Here is an 18381-nt window from a genome sequence, read left to right as displayed (position 1 = left end):
ATTTTTATCTCTAAATGGAAACAAAATTCTCTAACATTATTGTGATCAAGACTATTGCTTTTTTCCCCAAAACCAGAACTTACTCAAATGGCCAAAAGGGCAAGAGTTTTTAATGGAGCAACATTTTACCGTTACTAATTAACTGGTTTTCTTTCTCAACAGGTGATTTTTTATGTATCTCCTTAGTAAATGGTTCTGTTCAACTTCACTACAACCTTGGTGACAGAACTATCATTCTCGAAACTCTCCAAAAAGTAACGACTAATGGAAGTACTTGGCATGTGATTAAAGCAGGAAGAGTTGGTGCAGAAGGCTACCTGGATCTGGATGGGATAAATGGAACAGAAAAAGCCAATGCTAAAATGAGCTCCCTGGACACAAATACTGACTTCTATATTGGAGGAGTGTCATCCTTAAATCTTGTAAATCCTATGTCAATAGCAAGTGAACCTACAGGTTTTCACAGCTGTGTCCGAGAAGTTATTATAAATAATCAAGAACTACAATTAACCGAATCAGGAGCAAAAGGCGGTTCAAATGTAGGTGACTGTGATGGGACAACCTGTGGGTACAATGTGTGCAGAAATAGGGGTGAATGTATGGTAAATGGCACTTTTTCTTGCAGATGTTTGCCACATTGGGCTGGAAATACATGTGACCAGTCTGTGTATTGTTTGAATAATCTTTGTCTTCACCAATCTCTATGTATACCTGACCAGTCATTTTCTTACACTTGTTTGTGTGCTTTGGGTTGGGTGGGAAAGTATTGTGAAAACAAAACTTCATTTTCAACTGCAAAATTTATGGGTAATTCTTACATTAAATACATTGATCCAGATTACAGAAGGAGAAACCTTCAGTTCACTACTATATCCTTAAATTTCAGTACTACTGAAACAGAAGGCTTAATTGTATGGATAGGAAAAGCTCAAAATGAAGAAAATGATTTTCTGGCAATTGGGCTCCATAATCAGTCCTTGAAAATAGCAGTTAACTTAGGAGAAAGCATTTCTGTGCCTATGACCTATAACAATGGCACATTCTGTCGTAATAAATGGCACCATGTAAGAGTAATTCAAAATCAGACTCTTATTAAGGCCTACCTAGATGACAATCTAATTCTCTCTGAGGATATTGACCCACACAAAAAATTTGTTGCTCTAAACTATGATGGCATTAGTTATCTAGGGGGCTTTGAATATGGCCAAAAGGTAAATAAAGTGACTCAAGAGATTTTTAAAAGAGATTTTGTTGGCAAAATTAAAGATGTATTTTTTCAGGATTCACAAAGAATTGAGCTAATTAAATCAGAGGGATACAATGTTTTTAATGGAGATGAACAAAATTATACAAACTAGTACTTGTGATTTTAATTTACAAAATATATATGTAAATGTAATTATTTCGATAGTCATTTCTTTGGCACATTGTAGTCTAAATGCTAACACATCTTTTTTGTAAGTTTATAAAATATAGCTAAAGAAACGATTTTGGTTGTTTTCCTACATCCAATATGTCTGTAAATATGTTGATTCCAAAGTTTTCACTCCATTTAGTGTTTGCACATCTGTGAATTGTTTTTAAGTAAAATTTAGGTGGGATAAATGATACAAAGAAAAATAAAATAAAACAAATTAGCCATAGGAAAAATAAAAATTATATAAGAAAAATATATAACCATATTCTATTGCATGGCTCAGCTATGATTATTTACATGATTGCAATAATGTGAAATTTAAATATGGACTTAAACCAAAAGTTTTTGCCTGAATGTGGGAAGGCAGAAGGTGGAGGAAAGGAGGGTTGGCTGGTGAGGGCTAAACACTTATCTTCCACAGTAAGATATTAATAGTTACAGTTTTTGCAACTTCTTTTTAAAGCATATAACATGTCACAAATATGAAGGCAAATATCCTAAGAAATGGCTAAAAGAATCGAAAATAGTTACTATGGAGAGTAGTGCAAACACTGTTGGGTTTTGTTATAAACCCTATGGACTTACTTTTTAAACCATGTAATTATATAACTGATCAAATATAAAAGCTAAACTTTATTTACACTTAACTTTTCAAGTCTACAGGTCTCAAAATTGGGCATAAAGCAGGTTCTGAATAATGCCATTGAAAAGTTGTCATACTGATTCTATCTGTACCATTCAAAGCATTAACTTGTGAAAGTCCATTTTACCCAACCACCAGTTATTGATATAATTGTGAGTAGGATTTTCTCTCCCCACCCCACTCCACCACTGCAGATGGGAAAGTAGTTACTGCTGCTATTTAGCATTTTTAGAGTTTAATATTTATGATAATTTGGCCACCAAGAAAGCAACTGACATCACCACTGACACAATGCACTAATAGGGAGGACTATGTGGAGAAAAAAAAATTATCTTGGTAATAAGCGACTTGTGAAGTTTGAAAGGAAAAATACATAATTATCTTATTAAATGGAGAAGAGAGTTTACAAATAAAAGGACTGGTGCATGGTTAACTTCTCAATGCTATTAGGCAGAATTCGGCATGTGCAGGGTCCAGTCTGTATAAAGAAACCAGGTAAGCAACTTATCATTTGAAGGATTTTAGATTTGGGGGGGGTCAGAATGCTGTAGATGCCCTTGGAGGGCCGCAGAACTCAAGTTAAGACCTTTGGCACCACTCAATGGGACACAAATTGCCCCCAGGTATATTAAATTAGAAAACGTGTGTGAACAAAGATATAATGTAAATTGCAGAATATTCTATATATAGATTCAAAGTAGTTTGGTTTTGTTTTTGTTTTTAACAGAAACCATGCAAGAAAACTCTGTCCAATATTTGCTGAAAAACTGTGACCTAAATTTGTTTTGGTCCATACCATTTAACTTCGGTGATATTAAAATCAAAGCTGCTCTTAAATTGTTTTGATGGCTGATAATTAGATCTAACTTTAAAGATACACATTTTATGTATATAGGCAAGAAAGCTGTTCTATGTAAGGCTACCAAAGCTTCAGTGAACTACACCCCCATCACAGCAGGCCACATGTTCTCTCATAATAAATGCAGAGCACCTATCCTTAAAGCAGCGCTTCCCAACGTTTCAGGGGACCCCTGAAAGCCCATAAATCTTCTGGGGATCCAGAGAGCACTTACTTTCTCAATGACAATTCCATGTGAAGTCAGATTTTCTTCATGTATTTCAAACAAAATGACATATTGCAAAACACTGAATGCAGAAGCATATAAGAGAATCCCCCTGTCTTAAGTCAGACTTCGGAGATGTGCAAAAAGGAAAACAATGACATTCTTACTAAGCTTAGTGTAAGTTATTTTTCATACAAATGTCACATTAACGTAATAGGTAGATTACTGTCAAACATTTTTAAAATTGTAACATTTAATTGCTAAATCGTTAAATCGCTAAATTTATATCATTATATCATTATAATCCATACATATTTATGGGTTCCCAGTAATTTTTTAGATTAAAAAATTGGGTCCTGAACCCAAAGTTTGAGAATTACTACTTTAGAGCTGCTTCTGACAGCTGCAATTTTACGTTAAGATGTGACTGCTTGGGCGCCTGGGTGGCTCAGTTGGTTAAGCGACTGCCTTCAGCTCAGGTCATGATCCTGGAGTCCTGGGATCGAGTCCCACATCGGGCTCCCTGCTCAGCGGGGGGTCTGCTTCTCCCTCTGACTCTCCCCCTCTCATGCTCTCTCTCTCTCAAATAAATAAATAAATCTTTAAAAAAAAAAGATGTGACCGCTTGTCTTCTACACTACACTGCAAGCTCCAAGAGACTGGAGGCTAGCTAATGGTAAGAACTTAAAACTGCTACCTAGCAATTTCCTGTAAGTCAAAATGACTTGGTGAAAATCTAAAATTTCACGTGGTGAATTAAAACCATTATTCATTTTTGCTATCCTTGGGATGACAGTGTTGAAGATTTCCTATGATATGCTTTTCCAACACAAAAATTGATACAGAAACCCTTTAAAATAACTTTACTATAAATGTTACAATGCTTCTGAAACAGTGTTGAATATTAAGGTTTTATTTTTTTAAAGATTTATTTGACAGAGAGAGACACAGCAAGAGAGCGAACACAAGCAGGGGGAGTGGGAGAGGGAGAAGCAGGCTTCCAGCTGAGCTGGGAGCTCGATGCTGGGCTCGATCCCAGGACCCTGGGATCATGACCTGAGCCGAAGGCAGACGCCTAACGATGGAGCCACCCAGGCGCCCCATGTAAACATGTTTTAAAGTAAAGGTGAAACATCTACCAAGCCAGGTGATGGCAATGTTTACCTTTTTCAATATTTTTTTTTTTAAAGATTTTATTTATTTATTTGAGAGAGAGAGAGAATGAGAGAGAGCAAGCACATGAGAGGGGGTAGGGTCAAAGGGAGAAGCAGACTCCCTGCCGAGCGGGGAGCCTGATGCGGGACTCGATCCCGGGACTCCAAGATCATGACCTGAGCCGAAGGCAGTCGCTTAACCAACTGAGCCACCCAGGCGCCCTCAATATTTTTTATTTATTTGACAGAGAGAGCACAAGCAGGGAGAGTGGCAGGCAGAGGGAGAGAGAAGCAGACCCCCAACTGAGCAGGGAGCCTGAGGCGGGGCTCGATTCCAGGACCCCGGGATAATGACCTGAGCCAAAGGCAGACGCCTAACTGACTCAGCCACCCAGGTGCCCAAATGTTTACCTTATTAAAGATTTTTTTTTTTAAGATTTACTATTAGAGAGAAAGTCCAAGTGGGGGGAGGGGCAGAGAGAGAGAATCCCAGCAGACTCCCCACTGAGTGCAAGCCTACTGTGGGGCTCAACATGGGGCTCAATCTCACGAGATCATGACCTGAGCCAAAACCAAGAGTCCAACGCTTAACCAACTGAGCCACCCAGGCGCCCCTTAAAGATCTCTTAAAGAAGTTGCTGCAAAAAATCATTCCTTTGCAGGGTATTCTTTTAATATAAGGAATATTTTAAAAATACAGCTTGGGCAGATATATCCATCCACACTGAATTATTTCACAGAAAAAGCAAAGGTATTTGGGGATATTCGTAGTTATACTGAATTCACTGCCTTTTCTTTAAGTCCGTATGTTGAAGTTTCCCCCCATGACTCTGTTCTGAATCTATAAAGTAGACTCATGTTTTCAAGACACTTCTAATCTATTAACCTAGTATTTCTTGCTCTATACATGAATTACTGAAATTCTTTATGAAGCAGGAATCAAAGAATCAGGGTTGGCACTTTTTTTTTTTTAAAGATTTTATTTATTTATTTGAGAGAGCGAGAATGAGAGAGAGTACATGAGAGGGGGGAGGGTCAGAGGGAGAAGCAGGCTCCTCGCTGAGCAGGGAGCCCGATGCGGGACTCGATCCCGGGACTCCAGGATCATGACCCGAGCCGAAGGCAGTCGCCCAAAGGGTTGGCACCTTTTTAAAAGTAACCAATTCTATTCATGATTTCGCTTGGGAGACAAAAGTCAATAGTTGATTATGTATATTGCCCTTTGTTGTCATTAGTTAAGTGGTAAACTGACCAAATGTTTTAAAGGGATCCGAGATTGGAATAGTGCAACTGGTATATTTAAATGCTAAAATTAAGTAAACTATTTGCTTTAATAAAATATGATTAACTCTCATAATGCATTTAAAATTAATTCATATCCATCTTTAAACACAGCTACTGGGGCGCCTGGGGGGCTCAGTCGTTAAGCATTTGCCTTCGGCTCAGGTCATGATCCCGGGGCCCTGGGATCAAGCCCCGCATCGGGCTCCCTGCTCAGCAGGAAGCCTGCTTCTCCCTCTCCCCCTGCTTGTGTTCCCTGTCAAAAAATAATCTTAAAAACACACACACACACAACTACTGGGGCATGGGGTGGGGGGGGGGGTGCTCAGTAGGTTAAGCATCTGCCTTTGGCTCACGTCATAATCCCAGGACCCTGGGATAGAGCCCTGCATTGGGCTCTCTGCTCAGCAGGAAGCCTGCTTCTTCCTCTCCCTCTGCCTGCCATTCCCCCTGCTTGTACTCTCTCGCTCTGTCAAATAAAATCTTAAAAGAACTAGATATTATTAAAAACTAAAAACATCTGATTTAAATTTACCAGTTTTCTGTTAACACATATACATAAACCTGTGTCAACAGCCAAGTGGCTAAACTGTCAACTCCATTTTCTTTTCTATTGTTGGTATTTTTCTTAACTTTTAAACATATTTACTCTGGCCTGAGAGCTGTTAAAACTCCAAAAACTTAAGTTTACCTACACATAAGCTAAACTTAAGAATTGTGGTAAGTAGAATGGTCCCTCAAAGTTGTCTACATCGTAACCCCTGGAACCTGTAAATAGGTTATATGGCAAAAGGGAACTGAGGTCACAGATTGCCTTTAGGTTGCTGATCAGTGGACCTCAAAATAGGAAGGTTATCCTGGATTATCTGGATGGGCCCAATGTAATCACAACGGCCCTTAAAAGTGGAAGAGGGGATCAAAGGATCAGAGATCGCAACATGAGAAAGACTCAGCCCCATGTTGTTGGCTTTGAAGATGATGGAAGGGACCATGAGGCAAGGAAAGTGGGTGGCCCCTAGAAGCTGGAAAATGCAAGGGGAATGGATTCTCCCCTAAGACTTCCAGAAAAGGAATGCATTCTTCTGACACCTTGATCTCAACCTGCTGAGATCTGCTTCAGACTTCTGATCTACAGAAATGTACAATAAATTTGTGTGGTTTTAAGCCACTAAGTTTTGAATAATTTGTCACAGAAGCAATAGAAAATAAGACTTGAGAATTAGGATTTGAAATGAATATAAACTTAGCAAATCTATACAAGGGAACCACGTGTTTTTGTGTCTTCCTTCTCACTTTGAGGAGTTGGGTTGTTCAATAAAGGGTTTCAGACAGATTGGTGGAATAGAGAGGAAAGGGGATTCAAAAGGGACATACATAGTAATCAGGCTTTTGTCTCTCTCTCTCCTGTTCTCAATTCTCATACAACTGGAATGCACATAGACCTTGGAGAAAACCAGAAATGAGCTAGAATTCAGTTCTGACAATAGCAGTCTAACCTTGGGCAAGTTTTTAAATTTTTCTAAGTACAAGTTTCCTCAAGAGACCTCTAAGGTAAGTCTTCAACTTTCAGGCTGACCAAGGCTTATATAAAGCACCCCAGCACAAGGTCTGACATACACAGGGTTCACAGAGACTTTCTTATTGCCACAAGGATTACAAGAGGTGGACTTCTTAAGTACCGAGACACCCTGGTACATTTTACTTAATAGAGGTATGTATATACCATCTTAAGATGGTTCTAAATTTATTTAAAAAGCATCAAACTGTTGTTAAAGAGCAAGTTTTCCTTAAGACAGGAAAAATAAAGATGAACTTCATTTAACTCACGTTTATGTAAGGCTAGTAGTTATAGGTGAGACTTAGACCGAGAATGGCTTTGGATCTACTTCTCATTGAAAACTTTTCTTTTTCCCCCTTTCCTCACAAGTTACAATCTCAGTCATTATGCTTATACTTCTCCCACTCTCCACAATACTTCAATCAACAAGGGGTCAACAGACTTGGTTGTCTGTTGAATATACAGGAGACGGCCACCACTACTAATACGGGCCCCTACAGGAATGTATCATGTTCCAAAGAGATAGGAAGAAAGAACTTTCAAGCAAGCATTGCAACAATATATACAAGAAACTACTAAGAAGTAATCAAAAACTAACTTAAAGGCTTTCTTTTATTAACTCACTCTTCTTCACTTGTATCTTGTTAAAAAAAAAAAAAAAAATCCAGTGTCTGCTCAACCCCACAACCAGATAAATCAGAGAGCAGACTTACTAACATACATACTTGAAATAAAAAAGTTAACTTTTTGGTTTGAGGTGGTTTTTTGTGTTTGTTTATAGTAAAACCCTGAAAACAGTTTCTTCATAATTGTGCAAAAGATGACTTTAGGTTTTATTTACAAACTGACTAGTTTTCTAACAAGTTCATTTCCAAAAGAAAAGTAGACCAAAATTAAACAAACTTTATTTAAATACAAGTCCTCTGTTTCAGAACTTTTATGATGATTAATTTCGGAGGATAAGGATGACAAAAAAAGGGCTGCAAATTAGACAAAATATTTGGTTTTGAATTTACACCCCTTTTCTCTCCAGTAAGAATAGCAAAGCTGATTCAATTTCAAAAGCTATTTTTAACTGTAATCTTTAGACTTTTTAAGAAAACAAGCTTTATCTTTTTAATTTTGTGAAATCATTTATATTTTTCTTCATTAATATAGATGAGTAAAAATCCTGGTTTCCACCCCCCCCCCCCTTTTTTGGTCTCAAGTGTTAGTATCTTTTGATAGCTACTGCTTTAAATGATAGCAATCAATACAGTAGGTAATTTAGGGTGTAAATAAATTTAAATTTGGATTAACAATAGCCTCCATGTGCTATTTCAAGCAAAACTAGCATACAGAACCGGAGAGTTATCCCATCTCCACCAACAAATCAGAGTTAATTATACATTTTACAAAGAGATTCACACCACGTTTCTCTTAAATAAAAGTTCTGTAATTAGTCAGTGTATCAAATTTTGATGGTATACAAGTTTTCAGAAACATACCTATATAATGGGTTATAGCTACACACTTTTTCATTGGTAGTTCTCAATTCTAACCTCTTTAGAACTACATGACTTAACTCAATAGCCTGTAATCCATGACACAGAAATTGTTTTTCCCCTCATCTATTGCCTGACATAGAGAGCTATTACCTGTTTGTTCTTGGTGGAGAAAGAGTTTAGTATCTGATAATTAAAGCTTTAAAGAAGAAATGCTTTTACTACTGAATTTCAAACCACACACACAAAATAGGTGAGAAATTCTTTTATCATATTTAGAATCAAAATATCCCTTAAAATATTTACATTTTACAGTAAAAAGGATAGCAAAACACAAGATCATGTACAAGCTTAAGTATTCAAGTTTCCAAAGAGCCAAAAATGAAAAGGAAAAAAATGGCCTACCACAAAGTTGTAGTATATGGTAATAAATGCCTTCAATGAGTGCAGATTAAAGCAATAAAAGTACTCCCTTGGGCGTCTGATTCTTAGTCAAAAACTGCTCAACTAAATGATTAATATAATCTGATTATGAAGTTGCTTGGCTTTCTGTTGCTCCTCTACAGTTTCTTTAAAAACAGTGCAATTTAAAACAAACTTACAGAGCACACATTACTCTCAAATTAGTCATTATATAAAGGACATTCACTAGAGGCAGTAAATATATTCCATAGTTAACCATATTTACCAAGTAAGGAATAAAACTAAAATTTCTAAGCCTTTATTGCATATTAATAAAACAAATCTTTGAATATACAGCAATGTAAAACTTTTAAAAATATTAAATTCCTATAACTAGGGACAGTTGGTATGAAGAAGGGATGATGGGCACTGATACAGAGAGCACTCTGCACCAACACACAGATTTTATTGTTCTGCAAACCACCAATATTAAAAATTTAAAAGATGGCACAATCCTAGCAGGCAATCAAAGTTTTTAAGATACAACATTTCAGTTATTTAAATGTAATCTTGAAGCAGCCTGCAAATTTTACCTTTTGCTTTTAGCTCTGTCAGTGTGGTCCCTATCTTTGTGGTACCTATCTCTGTCCTTTTCTCCTTCTCTATGTTTACTTTTCTCTCGTTCTTTGTCCTTTTCATGGTCTTCACTTTTAGGTTTATCTGGTTTCTTGTCTACATTCCTACTATCCCGGCTTGCTTTTCCATCTGCTCCTCGATCACCATGTGATAACCGTGCCCTCTCTTTATCTTTGTGCCCCTCCTCCCTGCTTTTTCTGTCTCTGTCCTTGTCTTGGGTTCTGTCTCTGCGTCTATGCCTTTCAGATTCTTGCTCCCATTCCTTTTCATGTCGCTCTCTTTTCAAATGGTGTGAATCACTATAAAATCTCTGTCGATCTCCTTTACCCCTATTAAATGGCCTATCCAGTTGCTGTTGATCTGGCCTACCCCAAGGGTCACTATGGCGCCTTTCTGGTCTTCGAATGTCTTTAACCTGGTAAAAATTTTGTGGGCCTATATACCTTGATGTTTGTGAAAGGGGACCCATCATACGCTGTGGCTGGCCTGTCAGATGAACAACAGGTGGCCAGGGAACCATGGGATTTTGAGCAAAGCCAAAGCCTGGAGGGGGAAGTAAAGGGGGTGGTAAATGTGGTGGAAATCCAAACATGCTTTGTGGGGGAAAATTAGGAGGCCCTGGAAATGGAAATCCAGGGGGGCTAGACTTGAGATGCTGAAGGTTGGGCTGCTGTGCCCTCATGGGTGAAAAGTTTGCACTTGTTCTGGGGCTGGTGCTTCTGGAAGTAAAGTTGATGCTTTTAGAAGGAAATTCTGATTGACATGTGTTTCCAACTTCAAAATGAGATGCTGCTGCTGTCGATCCTCTTCGAAACGGGTGCACAGTTTCGATATTTTGCATTAAAATATCCTCCTGTAAGGGTTTTGCTTGTTCTGTTTGAGAAGTGTGTATGTTTTCTACCGACGGTGAGTTTTGTGCAACCCCTGAATTTTCACCCTGCTGAACACATGAGTTTTTCTCTACAGAAGACAACTTTTCCTCTACATTGATTTGTTCTGTTAAGTGCTCCTTGTGTGACAGACCAGGCAGGATGTGTTTCTCTCCATTCCGGCAATTATCTCCATCTTTGCTTTCTGAAGCAGTTATCTGCTGACTTCGTCCTGCTGCTTGTCTAGGATCCCGTTTCAGGTTGATAAACTGTGGGGACCTTGTTGTATTAGCAACAAGGTTTTCACTGCAATTGACATTACTGTCTATGTTTCCTTTTCCTACATTAGACCTGCATGGAGAACTAGTATTTGAAGTCCGATTATCTTGCAAATTATTCTCTTGATCTTGCAGCAGCTGTCTTTTTAATGTTCTCTCTTTATTCTCCACAGTTTCCTCCTGTTTTGACTGAATTGATAAATTTGTTAAGAATGCTTCTGTAGAAACATCTGGTGGCTTACCTCTGAGGCTAAGACTTGCCAAAGGTCCAGGAGAAATGGAAGAAGACCCTATTACTGATGTTTCTTCTCCTACTACTACTGAATTAACTGTAGATTCTGAGAGATCATCTACTTTAACCTTTACCTCCTTGGCTTCACCATCAGGTGCTTCCACTTTATCTATTTTCTCTGCTTTGGGGTCGGCTTGCTCATTTATAAATGGAATTTCTTTGAGAGTGTTCTGTTCTATCACTGATTGAGCCTGTTCATATACCTGACCAGTCGAGCCCAAAAGGCTCTGAAGTATATCGTCCACGGGAAGAGGTTTATTTGCTAATTCCAGAGTAGAAGGCTGATTTTCCCAGCCAATCAATACCCCAGGAAGGAATCTTAAAGGTTTTGGTGGCTCCTGTTTGGTGACTTCCACTAAAGGTTCTATTACTGTTGGAAGGTCTTCCTGAAGAGTTTGCTGAGGCTTATTTCTCTGCTTATGTAATACAGTTGTAAAAGAATTAAAAAAGTCATTTTCTTCCTCTGGTGTTTCTTCTGCGGAAACGTCTATTTTACTTTTTTTATCAGGTGGCAAAGCCGTTGGTACACTTTCAGAAGTCTCAGCTGTGTGACTAGTACTAGCACTATGTTGCCGTTTCAGTTTCTGACGGATAATTAAGCCCAACAACAGATTAGGTCTATGCAGTTCAAGCCCTGTATGAAATAAAAAACATCAATTAACAGTCATTTTCGGGACACCTGGGTGGCTCAGTCGGTTAAGCCTTCAGCTCATGACCCCAGAGTCCTGGGATCGAGCCCCATGTCGGGCTCCGTGCTCAGCTGGGAGCCTGCTTCTCCCTGTCCCTCTGCCTGCCATACCCCACCCCACTTGTGTGCATGCACGCTCTGTTAAATAAATTAAAAAAAAAATAAAATAAAAACAGTCATTTTCAACCATTACAATAAAGGGTACATTTTTGCATCCAGCTTATTACAGCCTATTAAATGGGTGCCTGCCCCTGTCAAGTCAGCTCTAGAGGGCTGGATCCTGAGAAAGAAAGCAGAGTCCATTTTGTCACTCTGGTCTCACCTCCCACTTTATTTTATTCATACTCTATTATTAAAATGTGTACCTACCAGGTCCATCAAAAGGCACAAGAGGGTGTGGAATTTTATCTGCAGCACCCAAAGGAATAAGGTACATATCTTTAACCTGCTTCATGTTGTTAGCAGCTACTCCATAGCGCTTTCTGCTACTGAAGTATGCAAACAGCAAAGTATAAGAAATTTGATCTTCTTCAGTTACGGGTGTGAAGCGAACCACACAAATTTCCTATTCAAGAAAATAATAAATGATTGTTTAAAATAATAACCTAAAGATCAGCTTGGTTTTAAATATCATTTCTCAATTATAGTAATAATCTAGTAAATTTTATGATGATTACCAAATAACATGATTTACCAACTTAAATGCAGATAAAAATAGTAAAGGGAAGCAACACTTAGGAAAAGATCTTCGCTGATCCACTGACAGATTTGTTTTATCTGAAGGTGTCCCATAAGACACTGAGTCCAAGGTAATTAATTTGCTCAAGGTGACACAACTTTCAGTGACAGAGAACATATTTAAACCCAAGTCTTTTGGTGTCTACATTATCTCATTTATATGTTTATATGTTTTTATATTTATATGTTACAACCTTCACAAAGGGCTGCCTGTGTTTTCAGCATACTGAAAATTAGTATCACCTACCACCACCACCCTGCCATGTACACATACAGAAAAACACTCAAATCCACTGAAAATCCCATTTACAGGGACTGGATTTAAAAATAAAAGAGGCTGTGTGAAAGACCTCAAATACACAAAGGCCATAAATTTTGTAGAATCCTTTGGCTTACTTGGGAACTTATTTGTGTGCCTCTGGGTTCTAGGTTTTGTTTCCAATAGAAAAGAGAGTTCCAACATAGGATTAATTTGGTAATATAAAAAAAATGGATACCTTTTCATAAAGGTAGTCAAAAGGGAGAGAGCCAGAACTGCTACAAAGCCTAAATTGATGCAAGTTCCTAAAGAAAATGTACAGATGAGCTAAACTATGGCACAAAAGGTCATCTAAACTGTCCTCTTTCAGGGGTAACAACTATTATAGTGTTTCAGTCAGTTCAGAAAGGAGGCATACTATAAAGTGTTAGGCAGAAATATATGGGGTAGATCAAGAGTGATTCCCAAAATGTCCAAGGGTAATACCAATGCTTTCCGATGACTTTTACTATCATGAGAAAGTGATAGCAAATACATATTGTAACATTTTTTATAGTGCTTCAAAGTTTACTTGTATTCTAACACTGTATCAATTTAAATTCTAAAATCAATTATTGAAAAATATATATTCTTTTTATCTTGAGATCATCCATTCTGGATTATTTCTAATCTTACTAGACGTGTCTAATCTTAAGATAAAAAATTAATGTTCTCTTATTTAAGATTTATTTTTTGAATGTCTGTAATATGCTAGGTACTATCATCCTTGGAGGGAAAAACAATTTCTTCTAATGTAAATTTTCCTGTGTAGTACTGTTCTACACATTAAAGAAATGATGGAAAATAGAGAAAGAGAAAAGAAAAAAATAATATTGTGATAGAGGCTACTAATGATCACCAACTATCTATTCTCTTCCTTTCCTCCTATTACAAAAAGCCTTTTAGCTGGGCACATCACCATCCAATAGAGACAACATTTCCAGAAATTACATTTCCCAGCCTTCTTAGCAGCTTACATAAGACTACGTTACTAAAAAGTTCTTGCCAATGGAAGTTAGAGGAAGTGAAAGGATAACAGCAATTTCCAGGTCTTGCTTTTAAAACAACTAGACAGGCATTCTTCCATTTTTCCCACATGAGTTGATAAGTCAGCTTTGACCACGTTTGACTGATAAGGGTAACACTCTTGGAAACAGGCAAATAATAAGACAGAAGGAAACTGGTCCCTGAATGATCTTGTAGAATCAGAGTCCCAGAACTACTCTGAACCATTGACATATTAAAAAAATAAATTTCTATATTCTTTGAGCCACTATACTTTTAGGGTCTCTTTGTTGCAGCAGCTTAGGCTATGCCCTAAGTCAACAAATGTCTATAATCAAAGCAAGGCAAAATTCCAGGAGGAATCTCAATACTTAATTCTAAAGCATTTCTTCCAAAACACTGACACAGAAATCACTAAGAAAGCATACCAGAAGAAAAACCCACCAAAGGAATGCTGGGCTGTTTTGAGCCGTAGCAAATGGCTTTAGTTCAGTTTTGTCAGGAATACTATTAAGATATAGAATTTGTATTGGGTCCTACCCCCAGGATACCCTGCATATAGAACTCTCAGTGATTTACTTTTCAAATATTCTCTCATGTTATAACTAAAGAAATTTCCCTTACCTTGGTTCCTGATGCTTTAATTTTTTCAACATAATCCCAAACTGTCTGAGGCGATATCCTGCCACCTACTTGAATACTGTCTGGTAGATCCTACAGTAAAAAAGGAAGGTGAGCATCATATACAAAATATAGTATAATAGTCATAATTCATTTAAATTTAGCTCTAAGACTAATTTGAAATGGTAATAAAAAACAAGGAAATAAAAAGATTTGCATCACAGAACATAAGAAAGTACAGGGGCAGCAATCAGGCTTTACCTCAAATGTCAACTCCAAATAACTAAGGTGGGTACCCAAGATACAACTGAGATCAAATCTGAGGTCATGTCAGTTCTCAGCAGGAATGACAGGCACAGTAAAGGGGTAGTGGCAAGCATACGACACATTGAAAATCCAGAAAGAACACAACAGATTTCAGAATATGAGAGATTGTTTTTCTTCTCTGACCTCCCCCTACCCCGCCCCCTCTTCTTGGTGGTAGTGGGCAAGGATATCATTTAATCATTAACAGCTGCATCTCAAAAGTTAAGTTTAATTATAGCGCATATTTTTACACAGTAGAGAATAACACTGTAATAATGCAAATTCATTTTTTTAAATGGTAGAATCTTTCTGAAAATAGATGACTATACATAAAATCAGTTAAATGTGTAACTGAAAATATTTAAAACTAATCAGTATGTTTCTATTTTTCTAAGAAGCTGAGAAAACTCATAAAAAGCACAATTAATTGATATTAAGTTTATTTAAATTATTAATTACTTTAAATATTTATTTGGGATTTTAGTCCTAAACTAAAAATACGCAGAAAGCAGAGGTAGAATTCGGGAAAGCAACCACAAAGAAACTGGCTTAGAAAGGAGAGTAATTTGTTTAAAATCAAATTCCATTGTTTAGGACTTCTTTCCCATTTAAAAGAGTTCTCGTCACCACAGACTGGTCAAAGACTACATCTCTAAACAGATTTGTTCAAAAAGAAGATCAGCATGGGTCCATTTAATTTTCCTCTTGTAAAATCAATGTTTCTAAAATACTACTTGCCAAGCAAACTATATGTAAAAGTAATAATTAGGTTGTTTATTAAAACATAATGCTAAACAAATAAACTGATCAATATTAGTTAAGCCACATTACATGTAAACTAATTTCAGCCTAGGGGCGCCTGGGTGGCTCAAGTTGCTTATTCCCCTCAGGCTTTGCACTCAGCAGGGAGCCTGCTTCTCCCTCTCCCTCTGCCTGCCACTCTCCCGGCTTGTGCTCTCTCTCTAATAAATAATTATTTATTTATTAAATAAATGTTAAAAAAATAAAAATTTTTAGAATGTGCTCTAATAATTTATTAAATATTTTTAAAAAATTAAAATTAAAAAATAAATGGGGCGCCTGGGTTGGCTCAGTCGTTAAGCATCTGCCTTGGGCTCAGGTCATGATCCCAGGGTCCTGGGATCAAGCCCCATGTTAGGCTGGCTCCCTGCTCCACAGGAGGCCTGCTTCTCCCTCTCCCACTCGCCTTGCTTGTGTTCCCTCTTTGGCTGTGTTTCTCTGTCAAATAAATAAATAAAATATTAAAAAAAATTAAAAAATAAACTCATTTCAGCCGAATACAAAGAAAAGTAATATAATAGAAAATATAATCTCAACAAAAATACAGTACATGTGTACTGATTTATTTTCCTTCTGCATAAACACAGAAAAATACAACTTTCTTCAAAATAGTTCAAAAATGTCGTATTTTCTCATTTATCATAATAGTATAGCTGCTTATTTTCCAAAAATATTTCCATAAATATTCTAAATTAATATTCCATAAATATTCCTTCTTATTCCTGCAGGTATAAAACCAAGGGTACCTGCAGCAACTACAGTCATTGGTCTCATGAGACTGTCAACTTGCTGTAATGTTTCAACTATAACCTGCATCTCATTCACAGAAAGAGGCAGGAAGAACTGTATTCATGCAGTTGGGAAACATAAGCAACAGGAGAATGAGAAGAACTGTTAACAAGGAAAAATCTTCCTGACAGGCTAATACTGAAGACCATACTAAGTAGGTCAATCTTTTATCAAGTCTATATTTAAAGGAAAACTTAAGCTATCCATGCAGACTCTCGTTAATTTTTAATTCTCTGACACAGGAAAGCACATCTTAAAGTATAGGACATGTGGGTTTAAAACTTTCAGAACACAGTTATCTACAGTTCAAAAACTCCATTTGTGAACTCAATAGTTCCATTAATTGAATGGTTTAAGGATCACTATCAATAGTTTTCCTATGAATGAAAATAAATTTATCATTTAATATTTTTATTATTTATAATATTGTTTTCTCTCCTACTGCTTTTATAAACACATATGTTAATACGAGCAGAAAGGGGCAGAAAAGTTCACAGTACCTCTGTTAAATACTCGGGGGAACCAGACACTGGGTAGGCTTTGGTAACAAATTTTGCCACAGAAGGCATGTTGATAAAACCTTTCCAGATGAAGTTCAATCGAGCCAGGAAGGTAGACTCAACTTCAACAGTTCCAGGCATCTCTGGACTAAAATATGACATTAAAAATTTTCAGCCTTAAAGATCTGCTCATGAATAAATCCATTTTCTACTAAGTCATCAATTATTTTTTTTTAGCATATCAATAAAGCCAAAATATGTAAAGACTATTGATTAAAGAGTTTAGATTTTCACTTTATAAAAAATTACATTCATATTTACATGGTCGTGTTTTCAAAATCATCCTTCCAGGGTGGCTTAGATGAAGGTACGGAGAAGTACAAGCAATTTTTCTTAAATGACCTATCTCTTGCCTCTTGGGACCAACATAATTAAACGGAATTTTAAAGTCAAGTCCCCACATACAGACTCAAATCTCTAAATTAATTTTGAGTCTTACTCTTTTCTCTCAATTAGTTTAATGTTTTAGAGGGTACAGTTACTTTCTCAAAAGAAAGGTTCCTAAGAAATATGTTACCTTTTTGTTTTTGAAGACCTCCAAGTATAATCTGGCAAAGATCTATAATGATTACTACAGAAATTGTAGCTAAGAGAATATTACCGTGGAGCAGGAGAGAATGTTGACTTCGGAGACTCTTGTTTCTCCTCTTCAAAGAATTCAGAAGCCAAAATATTTGAGGTTGAAGACAATGCATCTGCTATACTTTCTGCTTCATTATCTGAATGTTTACGAGATACTCCAACAACAACTTTAACTTTTTTTGGAGAAAGATCATCTACAGGTGGTGCCATTCGACCTAACACCAGACGACATGAAAATAAATCATTTTTGTAAACTGAAATTTCTATAACTTCATCCATTTTGCTTCTAAAGTTACTGTTTTTCTGACTGAATTGTTGCATAACCTTAGATTTCCTGGGGTAATTTTTAACTATCATCTCTCATACTGTGTTGTATTACACCTCTCTAATTGATGGGAAAAATTAGGGGAAGAGGATGATGCTAAGCAACTTAGATAAGCTGAGATGGAAACATTATAACTAGAACCTAAAGTCAGTTTCTTGATACCCTAGCAATTTTTTTTAACTAAACTACACCAAATTCCAAGTCTTGAGAAGAACAGAGTAAAACAACTCTGTATCCTACTTTGTTTTACATATATAGCAGCAGCTCGTGACATAAATGCAGTGCAGTGCTTAGTTACTAAACATGAAAAATATTAGTAAAGTTTAAAAAATGACATTGGTTTTAGGCTATCGCATCAAGAAGGGAAAAAAAATCAAACTTTCTGAAAATAGGTTAGGTCTAGTAGTGTTTAACAAATGTTTTTGTGTGATACCATTAAATTTACTAAACTATTACCACGGAAATGATTAAAATTAACAGAAATAACTAAGAGTATTTTTTATTAAGACAGAGCTAAATGGGTGTACTTAAGAATACTATTACATCATGGATGGCTTTCTTTAAGAATAACAAAGTCTAAAAACATTCTG

At 36.8% G+C, this 18381-nt stretch overlaps 2 protein-coding genes across 8 annotated transcripts in view; one reads left to right on the top strand and one right to left on the bottom strand.

Moving 5' to 3' along the window:
* The window catches only part of LOC115942618 (protein eyes shut homolog), a 515538-nt gene extending 514180 nt beyond the window's left edge, over nucleotides 1-1358 (top strand). The window contains exon 18 of the mRNA XM_081827581.1: nucleotides 163-1358. Coding sequence (XP_081683707.1) covers nucleotides 163-1358 — 1196 coding nt within the window. The remainder of the gene's footprint in view (nucleotides 1-162) is intronic.
* A 7172-nt stretch (nucleotides 1359-8530) lies between these two features.
* The window catches only part of PHF3 (PHD finger protein 3), an 84533-nt gene continuing 74682 nt past the window's right edge, over nucleotides 8531-18381 (bottom strand). For all 7 annotated transcript variants that reach the window (XM_006747756.3, XM_031018643.2, XM_031018642.2 and 4 more), the window contains 5 exons: nucleotides 17486-17681; nucleotides 16825-16972; nucleotides 14432-14521; nucleotides 12136-12331; nucleotides 8531-11712 (listed from right to left, as the gene is read on the bottom strand). In XM_006747756.3, coding sequence (XP_006747819.2) covers nucleotides 9593-11712; nucleotides 12136-12331; nucleotides 14432-14521; nucleotides 16825-16972; nucleotides 17486-17681 — 2750 coding nt within the window. In that variant the 3' untranslated portion in view covers nucleotides 8531-9592. The remainder of the gene's footprint in view (nucleotides 11713-12135; nucleotides 12332-14431; nucleotides 14522-16824; nucleotides 16973-17485; nucleotides 17682-18381) is intronic.

The sequence above is a fragment of the Leptonychotes weddellii genome, chromosome 8 (assembly GCF_054177405.1).
Source record: "Leptonychotes weddellii isolate Sample4059 chromosome 8, ASM5417740v2, whole genome shotgun sequence".
Lineage (NCBI taxonomy): Eukaryota > Metazoa > Chordata > Mammalia > Carnivora > Phocidae > Leptonychotes > Leptonychotes weddellii.
The sequence above is the reverse complement of the archived record's forward strand: the minus strand, read 5'-3'. Positions and strand labels throughout refer to the sequence as shown.